The sequence below is a fragment of the Chanodichthys erythropterus genome, chromosome 3 (genome assembly GCF_024489055.1).
Source record: "Chanodichthys erythropterus isolate Z2021 chromosome 3, ASM2448905v1, whole genome shotgun sequence".
Taxonomy (NCBI): domain Eukaryota; kingdom Metazoa; phylum Chordata; class Actinopteri; order Cypriniformes; family Xenocyprididae; genus Chanodichthys; species Chanodichthys erythropterus.
Genome location: NC_090223.1, coordinates 46,769,077 through 46,782,924, shown reverse-complemented (window position 1 = coordinate 46,782,924; position 13,848 = coordinate 46,769,077). Strand labels below are relative to the sequence as shown.

The 13,848-nt window shown below is 38.2% G+C and overlaps 2 protein-coding genes across 4 annotated transcripts in view; one reads left to right on the top strand and one right to left on the bottom strand.

Moving 5' to 3' along the window:
* LOC137017834 (dedicator of cytokinesis protein 7-like) overlaps positions 1 to 13,848 on the bottom strand; it is a 68,937-nt gene that overhangs the window by 43,400 nt on the left and 11,689 nt on the right. For all 3 annotated transcript variants that reach the window (XM_067382526.1, XM_067382527.1, XM_067382528.1), the window contains exons 5-14: positions 13,599 to 13,722; positions 12,724 to 12,936; positions 12,305 to 12,390; positions 11,866 to 11,932; positions 11,592 to 11,741; positions 10,008 to 10,088; positions 9,530 to 9,686; positions 6,671 to 6,795; positions 6,477 to 6,570; positions 6,233 to 6,395 (exon numbers count right to left, since the gene is read on the bottom strand). In XM_067382526.1, coding sequence (XP_067238627.1) covers positions 6,233 to 6,395; positions 6,477 to 6,570; positions 6,671 to 6,795; positions 9,530 to 9,686; positions 10,008 to 10,088; positions 11,592 to 11,741; positions 11,866 to 11,932; positions 12,305 to 12,390; positions 12,724 to 12,936; positions 13,599 to 13,722 — 1,260 coding nt within the window. The remainder of the gene's footprint in view (positions 1 to 6,232; positions 6,396 to 6,476; positions 6,571 to 6,670; positions 6,796 to 9,529; positions 9,687 to 10,007; positions 10,089 to 11,591; positions 11,742 to 11,865; positions 11,933 to 12,304; positions 12,391 to 12,723; positions 12,937 to 13,598; positions 13,723 to 13,848) is intronic.
* angptl8 (angiopoietin like 8) lies at positions 2,537 to 4,384 on the top strand. The gene is made up of 4 exons (XM_067376293.1): positions 2,537 to 3,178; positions 3,583 to 3,723; positions 3,805 to 3,915; positions 3,999 to 4,384. The coding sequence occupies exons 1-4, from the start codon at positions 2,876 to 2,878 to the stop codon at positions 4,008 to 4,010; spliced, it is 567 nt and encodes a 188-aa protein (XP_067232394.1). The 5' UTR covers positions 2,537 to 2,875; the 3' UTR covers positions 4,011 to 4,384.

Genomic DNA, 13,848 nt, shown 5'->3' with positions numbered 1-13,848 from the left:
AATATTAAGGTTGAACCACTGTACTCACATGAACTGATTTAAATATGTTTTTTGTACCTTTATGGATCTTGAGAGAGAAAGTACCATTGCTGTCTATGCAGGCCACGCTGAGCGTCAGAAATATCTTCATTTGTGTTCTGAAGATGAATGAAGGTCTTACAGGTGTAGAACGACATGAGGGTAAGTAATAAATTACTTTATTTTCATTTTTGGGTAAACTAACCGTTTAAATTCAACAGTTAACATTTGAAGTTGTAAATTTGATAGTTTACATTAGGAATTGTTGAAGTTTAATGTCAATGTAAGGGGTTAAACTTCCATTCCTAATTTAAACGGTCAAGCTTACCACTTACGTAAACTGTTAAACTTAAATTCCTAAAGTACAAACCCGATTCCAAAAAAGTTGGGACACTGTGATTGTGAATGAAAACAGAATGCAATGATGTGGAAGTTTCAAATTTCAATATTTCATTCAGAATACAACATAGATGACATATCAAATGTTTAAACTGAGAAAATGTATCATTGTAAGGGAAAAATAAGTTGATTTCAAATTTCATGGCATCAACACATCTCAAAAAAGTTGGGACAAGGCCATGTTTACCACTGTGTGACATCCCCTCTTCTTTTTATAACAGTCTGCAAACGTCTGGGGACTGAGGAGACAAGTTGCTCAAGTTTAGGAATAGGAATGTTGTCCCATTCTTGTCTAATACAGGCTTCTAGTTGCTCAACTGTCTTAGGTCTTCTTTGTCACATCTTCCTCTTTATGATGCACCAGATGTTTTCTATGGGTGAAAGATCTGGACTGCAGGCTGGCCATTTCAGTACCCGGATCCTGCTCCTACACAGGCATGATGATGTAATTGATGCAGTATGTTGTCTGGTATTGCCATGTTGGAAAATGCAAGGTCTTCCCTGAAAGAGACGACGTCTGGATGGGAGCATATGTTGTTCTAGAACTTGGATATACCTTTCAGCATTGATGATGCCTTTCCAGATGTGTAAGCTGCTCATGCCACACGCACTCATGCAACCCCATACCATCAGAGATGCAGGCTTCTGAACTGAGCGCTGATAACAACTTGGGTTGTTCTTGTCCTCTTTAGTCCGGATGACATGGCGTCCCAGTTTTCCAAAAAGAACTTCAAATTTTGATTCGTCTGACCACAGAACAGTTTTCCACTTCGCCACAGTCCATTTTAAATGAGCCTTGGCCCAGAGAAAACGCCTGCGCTTCTGGATCATGTTTAGATATGGCTTCTTTTTTAACCTATAGAGTTTTAGCCGGCAACGGCGAATGGCATGGTGGATTGTGTTCACCGACAAGGTTTTCTGGAAGTATTCCTGAGCCCATGTTGTGATTTCCATTACAGTAGCATTCCTGTATGTGATGCAGTGCCGTCTAAGGGCCCAAAGATCACAGGCATTCAGTATGGTTTTCCAGCCTTGACCCTTACGCAAAGAGATTGTTCCAGATTCTCTGAATATTTGGATGATATTATGCACTGTAGATGATGATAACTTCAAACTCTTTGCAATTTTTCTCTGAGAAACTCCTTTCTGATATTGCTCCACTATTTTTCACCACAGCATTGGGGGAATTGGTGATCCTCTGCCCATCTTGACTTCTGAGAGACACTGCCACTCTGAGAGGCTCTTTTTATACCCAATCATGTTGCCAGTTGACCTAATAAAGTAGCAAATTCCTTATATGTACATTTAACTTTTCCGGCCTCTTATTGCTACCGGTCCCAACTTTTTTGGAATGTGTAGCTCTCATGAAATCCAAAATGAGCCAATATTTTGCATGACATTTCAAAATGTCTCACTCTCAACATTTGATATGTTATCTATATTCTATTGTGAATAAAAAATAAGTTTACGAGATTTGTAAATTATTGCATTCCTTTTTTATTCACAATTTGTACAGTGTCCCAACTGGAATCAGGTTTGTAAACAGTCAAGATAACAACTACTTTTATAAACGGTTAAGTTTTAAATGTTAATATAAAAGGTTAAACTTCAATTCCCAATGTAAATGGCCATGTGTACAATTACCAATATAAATGTTTTTTTCAATTCCTACTGTAAACGGTCGTGTATACAACTATTTATGTAAACAGAAAAATATAGAGAGAGAAAGATCAATGCTTCCATCTGTCACAATCAACTATCTTCATTTGGAGGCTTTTCTCAGCAAATATTATATATGAGATTCATTTTATTAATTCTTCAGCATATCATGCAATTCATTCTATGAACACTATTCTAAACAAAAGGAGCACCGTGACACACATCTACTCTTTCATCAGCATGTTTGAGGAGCAGGGACATAAATAGACATGAAAGGCACTACAAATTACTTCACTTTACCCCAAATCAAACACTGAACATGTGGCAGCAGCATGAACATATAGGCCCCAATCTCTCAGACCTCCTGTGATGCCAAATATGATCTTTACATAAATAATGCAACAATTGTTTACAGTCTCTTTTTTTTTATAGCTCTAAAATAGCACAGTGTCCATTTTATAGTGTGTGGCAGAAGGTTCACTGGATGCTCTGAGCACCCCTGAGGTTAAAGGAGAAGAGTGCATTGGCAGACAGGCTGCTAAGCACGTCTCTGGTTCAATACCACTAAACATCTCTCTGGCCAACACAAGTCAAGGTCTCGCTCTCTCTCTCACACACACACACACACACACAACTGTAAGCGCAGCTCTGATAGGACCGTGCCTCAGCTGATTTCCCAATGTCCAACATACACAGGCACAGCTTATAAAAGCAGCACCATGTTGCACAGCATTTGCATTAAAACAGCCCGTTTCCTAGCACCTGTGGCCGTCAGTTTGTTTTTTAAGGAGAGAACAGGATGCAGGCAGCTTTATGCATGCTCTTTGCAACTCTGTGTGTGAACGGAGTCTCCACATCTCCGCTGAAGTCTGTCCAAGCGGGGGGAAAACCGGTCTCTGTGGATGAAGTGAATATCCTGATGTTTGGCGTGGTGCAGTTCAGCGAGTCCCTGCACCACATATACCAGAGCACAGAGGCCAGGCTGGCCCGCGTCATGAACGCCATCAGCCGAACCGAGAGCGAGGTGAAGAGACTGGGGCACTACACAGAGGAGGCTGCCCAAACCGAGCGACAGATCAAAGAGAAACTTCAACTCATTCAGGTAAGCCTAAATGAGTCACTTGGTCAATGACATACATTCACGACAGACTGAAATACTAGCCAGGCTTGTCAATCTGGCATGCCCCGATTAACAGAAGTGCTAGTTCCCATTAGTGTCAGTTTCAAAATGTACCAACAGTGTTGTCTATGAATAATAAGCACAGTGGAGAGTGGGGTAAACTGTGCCACTTTTCCCTTAAGTTATCATCTAGGCAAAGAGAAGGGGTAAAACTAATTTGCCCAATTATATACACCTAATAGTACAAGTATTTAATTATATTTTAAGTTTCTCTAATGGAAATACAAAAAATGTCTAGTGACAACTTTCCCCATATTAGGGATAAGCGATTAGATAGATTCAAATGGACTTGGGTCGGTGGTGCTCAACAGCTGGTCTGTTTGCAGGCTCAGATGAAAGCACTGCAGATTCAGGTCCAAGAGAACAGAGGAACAGTCACCAGGGTGGAGCTGGAGGAGGCAGAGCTAAAGAAGAAACTAACCAGCCTGGAGGAAAACCTAAAAAACTCTGTCCCAGACACGATCAAGGTAACCAAGTTGCAGAACTGCCATTTTAATTAACGCACTTACAGTTTTATCTTTAAATAACTAATTATCTCCTTCTGACAGGGCACAACACTTAAAAGCACCTCTATCATGAAGGATCTGATGAAGTGGACACAAGAACAGAAACTGAAATTGGAGAATCAAAACCAGCAGCTGGCTGATTTACAGAAACAGGTAAGCCTGAGAGCAGAATTACTAGTAAACATGTGATCACCCGTAGATCATCAGCTCATGTCAGTACTTGCTTCTCATTTCAGAATATGGTGTAACCACTAATATTACCTACGAGAAGGAACTGCAATCCTCATCAACACTCCATTCATGGCACGGCAAATGGATCTCACCTATTACATGTTCATTAATATGACACTGATGTCCACTTTGCCAATCACTTTATACTCGCTTTGGGCCTCATGAAACATGAGCCGAGCGAATTTCTCTGTTAAATATTTGTAAAAACTGTGTGAATGCAATTCTTAACCACAGACACAAATATTTAGCTACTTTATTTTTTATTTTTTTGTAGTGGATAATATGTTTATAATAGCACAAAACATAATTATCATAATATATGTATCTATTTGTGGTTTGTAACTTATTTCTTTCAAAAGTAAAAATAAAACTTTTTTTAATAAAAGTGTGATGAGTGACTTGGTGTCAGTGAGATGAAAAAATACACTATTTTTTAACACAAACATGAATGAGATTTGTGAACTCTGGCAGAGGGGAGGATGATCAATGGATAATAACTTAAATGTTTGTCTGTTCCTCACACATAGGGTTCCCACCAAAGACTTTAGATATACAAAGACGGTGCACTCATATTACTATGAATGGGAGAAAGTGCAAAGCGCTATATGGCAGAATAAGTCCCGCCTTCTAAATAAAAGAGCCAATCGCCAATTGTCAAAGTCATCGTGTCACTGCAGGTGTTGTTAGAAGCTCCGGTTGCAACAAAAATGTATGAGACAGCTGTCAGATTTCAGTGGTTATTTCAAATATGAAATTTAATCGTAAGCTTGGTGAACAGTTTTGGGGAATTTGATGTTTCCCCATTCAAAGACATAGGAGCTGTACTTGCATGATTGAAATATCTGCCCGAGAGGCATTTCAAAGATGGCTGCCGAGCAAACTGACTTGCCTTTGGTTCTCACCTATCATATAAGTCCAGACTCAGAATTAGGGCTGCAACAACTAATCGATAAAATCGATAACGAAACGAATGACATTACCGATGTCATCATCTGCGCACCATGCATGGAAAACTTCTGCCAGTTGCATCGAATTACAGCACTGAATAATGAATTTCTATGGACAAAATGAATCTAAAAATAGTGAAGGAAACAGAGTGAGCTGCTGTGGGAAAGGTACGTGATCAAAAGATGCCCAAAACATGAGAAATTTTTATTATAAGCTTATTATAATGTTTACCATGGCTTGCCCTGTCAGGCTCTTTAAGAGATGTGTGTGCCGTTTATTGTGCGATATGTGTGACAAGTTTCATTTTAGAGTTATATCCTTATCTCTATTCCATTTTGCATCTTGTCCTGAGTCTGCGCAAAACTTCAAACTTTACCGAACGAGCACGGGCGACGCATTAGACAGACAGGACGCATTAGAGAGGAAGACAATTAAAATTCAGCGCAAAAATATTCATTTTGTTGAAATTACTGTTGTTGGACGATAAATTTATGTTTAAAAATTAATGGCCCGGTTTCACAGGCAGGGCTTAGGCTAAACCAGGATTAGGCTATATTTCAATTATGTTATTTAAGTAGCTTTTATAAACGTGCCCTAGAATAACCCGTTACTGGTGTGCATCTTGAGACAAAACAATGGCAGTGACATATTTTAAAATATTTCAGTGCAAGTTGCTTTGATTTAAAACAGCTCAAATTTTGAGTGCTGCACTTGAGTGCTGCATTTTAGTGCTAGCTTTAGCCTTGTCTGTGAAACTGGGGGAACAGGTAATTCAAGTATTTTATGAGAGTAGTAATTGTAAAGGGATAACAGCGTGTAATTGAATATAAATGTAAGATGTTTCTTAAGTATAAAGGATAAAGAAATGACAGTAACAGGTGACTGTGTCCAGAGTGAATGTGTGTTCCTGCAGAACATTTCTCTTATCTGTTGACACTGAGTTTGTGTTTTTCTTTTTCTTTATTATCATCTTCTATTTTAATATAGGGATTTAAACTGTCTTTCTGCTTTATAGCTATTTTGCATATAGCATAGATACAGATATATTCACTATATATGTGGCATGTTTGTTTGAAGGACAACATTGGGCAGGATGTGGAATAGTGTGTTTTGTCAATAAAATAAAAGAAAAAAGAAAATTGGTCTTTTTATCTGAGTAATCAAAGAAATAATAAAAAAAAAACTTTAATAGCAGCCCTACACAGAATATAGTTTTATGATACATTATTACACTTTTATGGTACTTTTAGACATATTATCTGTTCTTAGGCATCAATGTATGTGGACTGACCTGTAGGTAGTGTGAGGGGTGTAAACGTAGCGAGCGGGAAACTCCAGCACTTCTTTGGTGGGCCGCACACGTGGGTCAGGATAAGGCTTCACATGAAGCAGCTCTGGAGACAGACAGTAGTGAGGGGCCTCTGGAGCCGGGGAGATGTCTATCTTCAACTGAGCTAGATTGAGAAAGAGACCGACAGGGTGTGATAAAATGCTTAAATAATAGAACGGAGGTAAAAATAAGTGCAGACAGGTACCAGTCACAGGTCTGAGTCGACGCAGGACAGATGACGGCCTCCTCATGTCTGCCAAGTACTTATATAAGTCTTCATCACTCAGTCTGTCCCCCTCCTGTAGTGGCACAGAAACACCCACCATTCATTTAGTGAGGGAAAACAATACATCATGTTCTACCATCAGCAAAACATAGACACAAAAATTGAGAACTGACCTGTTTAAAGAAATTGGTGACCGTTAGAGTGGCTGGGCGGAAGTTATTGAAGTTGCACATGTCCTCTCCTACACTCATCCTCTCAAATCCTTTCTTCTTCCTCTCATTCCACGTCCCCTTACGCTCTAAGGAATGACAAAATGTTTTTTGTTATGCAATTGAGTTATGCTACTAGGGCTGGGTGACATATATATGTTATTAAATATTTATATTCAATATTACAGTCACACTTTATATTAGGAGTCTTTAATTACTATGTAGTTACCCACAATAAGTACATTGAACCTAACAGGTTTTGTGGTGCGGGTAAGTTTAAAGTCCCACTGTAGTCAATAACTTTATCCCTTAAACTCACCAAAATTATATATTTAAACGTTTTTTCCTGTGAAAAAAAATATTCATGCCTTAAAATAGCTTGAATGTAACCCTACACCCTTGCTTCATTTAGTATACACAGATCTATGAATATGCTAATTAGCCCCGCTTCCACTCACACACACGAGTTCAGAGATCCACTCGGTCAACTTACTGAGGTAAACGCTGCACAATGGTATCGCTATTTACAACGTCAGACGCATAACGTAATTAATATGATTAGCCTTTTGCTTGACTATGTTATCAAACAGCTAATAATGTGTTGCTAATGTTACACAAACCATGTTCACGTTCGCGAGTCAGAAAAAAAGCATAGTAAAAACACCACATAGTCATATAAACAACATTAAAAACTTGATTTTTCACCACAGACTTTAAGGGTGGATTAAAGGAGTAAGAGAAACATCAACAGTGTAATTATAGATGTAATTACAGAAATTAATTACAGCTGTAATAAATGCAGCTGTTTTTAAATATAAGCTCAATGCAAAACATATATGTACATCATAAGTGCACTGTATAAAATGATTAATTTAAATGTTAGTACATTTAATGACCTTAATATAAAGTTGGACCAATATTACTTTGTCAGCCAAGCAAAATTAACCAATATTGTGAATATATTGATTAATATATTAAAATGCCTAAAGATTTATTAGATCAGTTTTGCAACTTCTACAATATCAATGCTAAAACAATACTATATTTTTATAGTCTCTAATTCAACCTGAAACATGCTTTATTTTGAACTAGATTTAAAGGTGCAGTAAATGATTTCTGAGAAACGCTGTTAAAAGTGGATCAGATTGAGCTCCGCAACAATTGTAGCCAATCAGCAGTAGGGGGGTGTCCACTCATAATGGAGGAGAGAGAGTGAGCAAGAGGGAGATTTGAAGAAAGACTGTAGAAAGAGAGATGGCTGAGAGACATTACAAAAGAGAAAAAGTCAGAAGACTATCACTGGAAAAAGGAAAGTTATGATCAGGCAAGAGTTTTAGGACCCACATTAATATTAGAAAACTTCTGGAGAGACCTGAGCAATAAAGCCTGAAAACAGACTCACAGGTTGCATTGTTTCTGCTCCATACATGAGCAACACTGGTTTTGTGGTTTCACAGAACCAAGATATGCTGTTGTTGAAATGTTAGCTTTAGTAACAGGACAGTTTTGAATGTCATTGTTTGTCTTGAACTGGTATGCTGCTGGCAACTATCAACGAACTCTTGCTTGTTTACTCTTGTGTGTGCATTCATTTTTTGTTCTTCCTTGACATTTGTTCATCTTTTTTCACAAAGCATTGTTGTGCTTTGCTTCAGATATGGTAAAGTGACATCCACTCTTGCATTGTGTGTTCATGCATTTTGGGGATGGAGCAATAAAGGGAGGGGTGTGTTTGTTTGGTTTGATTTCAAATATGGACAGTGTTTCACAGAAATCACTTATTGCACCTTTAAGTTCTTAGATTAAACAGGTTGAATTTACTTGGCAACAACTGCTGTTTGGTCGAAATGACAAATTCCTCTGATCTGAAAATAAAATTCAGAGCAAATGCATAAATATTAAGATGTGGCAAACTCTTATCATTTATCAATTAGTGTTTTGAACAAACAACAACAAAAACAGGCAAATGATGCTAATTGTTGTTAATTTACAAATTATAAAAATGTTTTCACACTGTTTAACTGTAGTGTGTGTCAGAATAGCTATTCAGTTATGCTCGGACCATTGTATACAGTTATACACTAATACACAAAAAAAAAGGTCCTAAAATTAACATTCACCAAGCACCAAATCTTGAGTAAAAATGTTGGTGAGTACATGAAACAATTCACATGTCGATAGGCAGTTTGTTAAATTCTAACAATGCAAAATTGTGAGAACATGAATGTGAACAAACGTGAATGACGCTCAGGACAGCTGAAGGGGTGCATCATCACAAAAGTTTAAGCCTTGCCGATTTAAATATTCAAGCATAAAAAAAAAAATAAAAAAAAAAAACACGAAAGGGAACTCAATTCGTTACTCTTGCGCTGTGTGGGAACTTTTCAGTGCACAAACATCTGACACTGAATTGAGTTATTTCACATCTTCTTGCGCTTAAACAGACACATTAAAACAAAATTATGTTAAAATGCCAGTCTTGGCAAGTATCCTTGTAAACATAACATAGTCAATTATGTCTTAACTGAAAGTAAACAGTTGAGAAATAAAATGTAACAGTATATTGGATCTTAGCTCTTAAAGTGACAGCAGCCTAATATTCCAGCTGCTGTCAGTGTTTTTAATAAGGACTGGCTGGTAAAAAATATTTATGTCTGTCACTGGCCATCGGCAGGTGCGGCAAAAAGTTAGTTTTAGGCCCCGGTTATAAGCATAATGCCCACCCCTTGTGTGTGCTCATTTCAGGGACATCTTCAAGGTGACCATTTATAAGAAAATCAATAAAAAGTAAACTCTAAAACAAAAAGTGACTCTGGTTTATACCCGTGTCTGAGTCTGAATCTGAGCGGTCCATCCCACCAACGCTGCTGACAATGTTCAGCAGATGAATTGCAGTCCAGGCAAAGGGCATCCGGAAACGGCCCAGCCTAGAGCACATCTGCTCGGCCTGAGCCCTCAACTTCTCCAGCTTTTCCTTATGCTGCATATACAGACACACACACAGGTGAAAACCAGTGAATCAATTCAGAACAACCATCTGGGTTACACAACCCCTGTGTAAAGGTAATGGGTGAGCAGCATTTATCATGCCATTTCAAACAACCAAAAAAAGCAACTTGGCAGCAGAATTATACAGTGACAGTCACAGGCTCCAGCATCTACTGAACCTTGCTCATATTGAAGATGAATGGCAAATATTGCGGCAGTCCAGATCAAGTTGAGAAATGCTCAAAGGATACCATAAATCATGCCAGATGTGTCTGATGAAATACTCATGCAAAAACCCATGGTACACTCGTACCTTAGTGGAGTCAGATTCCTTCATGACCATGTACGGCTCACAGCATTCACCGATATCTCCCTGTTGAAGGACTTTCTCCAGCTGAAACACAAATACAGCAGTGCTCAACAATAAGGATGCCTCGATCACAAAACCTTCATGCATATATAATTTTGTCAGCTATTTTTGATTTAGTCTTTGTATTAAATCCTGTGTCAAATGTACTTTTCAGCTAGTCATTGAAAACTGATTCTGCATAATGGTTAATTTGATAAACAATTATTTTGCTCAAAAGTATAATCGCAATGACTGCTGTCATTGGATAAATTATTTTTACAATTCATCAGAATTATTGCACTTTCACCTATAAGCACAAGACAAGAGAATGTAGACTCATATGCATGGTTTACCTGACCTCATCTAGTTGCCTGATTTATTATAGGCTATTTATCATATAAATTACACTCTACATTACGAAAACTGGTAAAACGAGAAGCTTCTCACAAAAATTAAAACAGTGAAATTCCTAATAGTAATTCCAATAATCCCAAATTACATGTTTTTCTATTAAACAGTAAAAAAGACTTGTCACACAGAGGTTGCGTATAAGTTCATTTATTCAGCAACCACAATTGCAAACAATATAGTCGAGATTAGGGTTGTCAAAAGTACTGACTTCGGTACCAAGTCGGCACTGAAATTTTAAAAATGTGACGATTTCCCTCTAGCATTTTGAGAGCACACAGGAGCTTGTGAAAGCAGGCGTCTATCTGTGTAAGCGCTTGATGAAGAGCGTCTATTTACAACATGCTTTTGAAGCATTGATCATTGTAGCAAATCACAGACATCTCTGTTGAGCGTGTGAACACAATGGCCAATCAGAGGCCTTTAATTTAGTCAGAATCCACTCAACAGCGCTCAAAATGCTAGGGGGAAATGCTGGTATCACCACGACTTGGTACTGAAGTTTGACAACCGTAGTCGAAACACATTTTTGGATTTATTACAGTTTATCACTGAGAATGTATGATGGCAGATTTAGTCACAGCAAACAGCACAAGTGGCTCTGCAAAGAACACACAGACTCACTGAATGACACTTTCATTTAAGCAGAATTTCTCTAAGGAGATCACTGAACTCCAGCCAGATCACAAAAATTAAGTAAAACACTGGGCAGAAAATGTATACTTTGAACAGAAAAGCTCTGATTGGGGGATTTAAGCTCTTATCGTCTGGCAACCGCAAGCATGAAAGCTCATAACAGAATCTGTAATATTTTGTCTCCTCTCTTTTCGACAAAAATAAAAAGAGACTGATAAGTTTATATTTTTTTAACTACATCTTGATGAGATGTAGAATTACATAGAAAATGGATATTTAAAATAAAATGCATATTTATTTGCATTAGCGCCAGTGAAATTTTTTTAGTATTTATAGCCTCTAACTAAATAAAACATATGTACGTATGCAAGTTTGAGGGACTTTACTTAAATTAAATACATACACCTCTTTAGCTACACGTGCCATGGGTTGCCGACCCCTGCCCAAGAGTTCCTCCTGTACCCTCTATAGCACATGTGGCACTGTGCCCCCTGCTGGTCATACCTTAATGACTAAGAAGATGTCAGGAGACGGGTATGTGATGGAGAAGATAGCAGACCGGGCCAGGGTGGAGATGGCTACATGGGGGTTGTGGGGTCGTAGCAAGCCCTTTATCTGATCCGAATTCAAGTCAAAGTGAAAATCCTCTGAAATCTGAGAGAGGAAAGGGGCATGGATGAAAGGGATGCAGCATGTAAATGATCACCTATTGCAGGATTTGAACCTTTTTTTCGTAACTACCCCAAACATTTAAAAGGTTGAGAATATATAGTCATACCTTTTTCTTTTCTCTGACGTCATACAGAGCCAGGGATCCAAATATTGGCTCGATTTCAATCTCAAATCTGGAAGAACAACATGAGCGAGATCACACTGCAGTTGGCTTAACTATTCAGGGTGGATGTGTAATCAGGAGGTGTGTTAAATCACAATGAAAACAGTTACCAAATGAAGAATAAAGGGCCGTTTACAATGACCACGTAGTGGCAATGCGAATGAAAGGTAGTTATTTTGACAGAATAATCTAGTCAGGGTGAGGAGATGAATATTTTTCTGTGTACAATTATAGTTTTTTTGTTGTTCTGCAAACACTCGTTTTTATTTTCATCTGCTATTTTTCATTTCATTGTTATTGTAAAGTGATCAACAATACAGGCGCTTGTTGACTTCAGCAATGATATGACTGGATGATTGGATGGGGCGGTTGAGAGCCTTACTTGAGCGACAAACACTTGACCATAATCTTCTGGCCGGTGTGCTCTTTGGGCACCTCCGGGACAGAACACCTCTCGACGGCCTCGTCCTGTCAAACACAAAGAGCCGTCATCATGACTACGGCTCAGTCAGCACCATGGTAACGTTTGCTCAGTCATCAGAAACAATGTGTACACAGACAAAGCAGCGACAGCGCGGAGGAGCAAGAGACGGAGGAAAGACAAAGAATATGTTCAACAAGATCAAACAAAATCACAGATGGATCATCAGAGAGACGTCTCTGCTTTTGAACTTCAGTGTTTGACAGCTCTCCTACATAAAAGTGTTGAGTGTTACTCATCGTCTCCTACACAGAAGACTCTACTTTCCTTTGCTACTTTCTTTCACACATAGTCTCACGCTGACTTTAATGATTTCAGACCTCATCCGGTGCAGGGTACAGTCCCAGCAGATCAGTGTGGCGGCACTGCTGGCGGTTCTCAGCGTTGCGGCGGTCCATGTCCTCCGCAGCCGTACGCTCCAGCACAGAAGGCAGCAGCGCATCAGGTGTGGAGTTTTTCAGGTCAAATATACTGGAAGCCCAGCTCCCACGCGGCGTCTCATCCAGCGATGCGGAGTGCCTCTTGGAGTCATCCTGACACAGACAAAAACCCGTCTAAAGTTAAAACATTAACCATTTATAATCACTACTTCATCAATAACAGTTTATCCAGGCAATTCCTTAGTTTAACTTGTTAATTTAATTTAGAATAATAAAACAATTTAAAACCACTTGTTAATTACAAAGTCCATAATGATCATTATGCAGGTTTCACTAATAACATTCTTTAATTTAATAATAAAAACAAAATCTAAATCTAAACAAAAATACAATGATAAAAACAAATAAAATAAAATATAAAAAAAGAATAAAATAAAATAGTTCTCTCATTCAAGTATTTTTTAAAATTATTTTTTATAACCTTTTGCAAACTATGATTTTAGATAATACGATATTGTAAAACAATTTAAAACCATTAATTACTAAGATAATCATTTATCTAGGCAATTTTTCTGTTTAAAATAAAATAAAATGAGAGATTTTTTTATTATTATGATTATTTCTGGCCTTTTTGTACCTTCTAAATGTAAACTTGATTTGACAGTAAAAGATTTGTTGAAGAAAGGGGAACAGGACTGGAAAATCTCACAAGTCTTTGTCAACCTCATGTAGTGGAGCACGTGCACTCAACATTAGGCCACGGCTCCCACCACTGGTTATATGTAGGTTATGAAATTAATTGGTCAGACAGTTACCTGCTCATCCTGACGATCAACGGTTGCCTCATCCAGCTCAAAGGTCTGTTTGATGAGTCCTTTCTGCTTCTCCCGCTGCCGCTCAGAGTTATGAGGCGTCTGTGTGGTGCTGTATCGTTGATACCTGAGAGACCACAAAGTTTCTACTTTCTAAACAACTTGTCCTCCAGTAAGCAGCCATGTCATAAACAAACTCAATGTTTTTCATGATCTTGAAACCTTTTGGTTTAAAGGCCTTTACAACATAAAC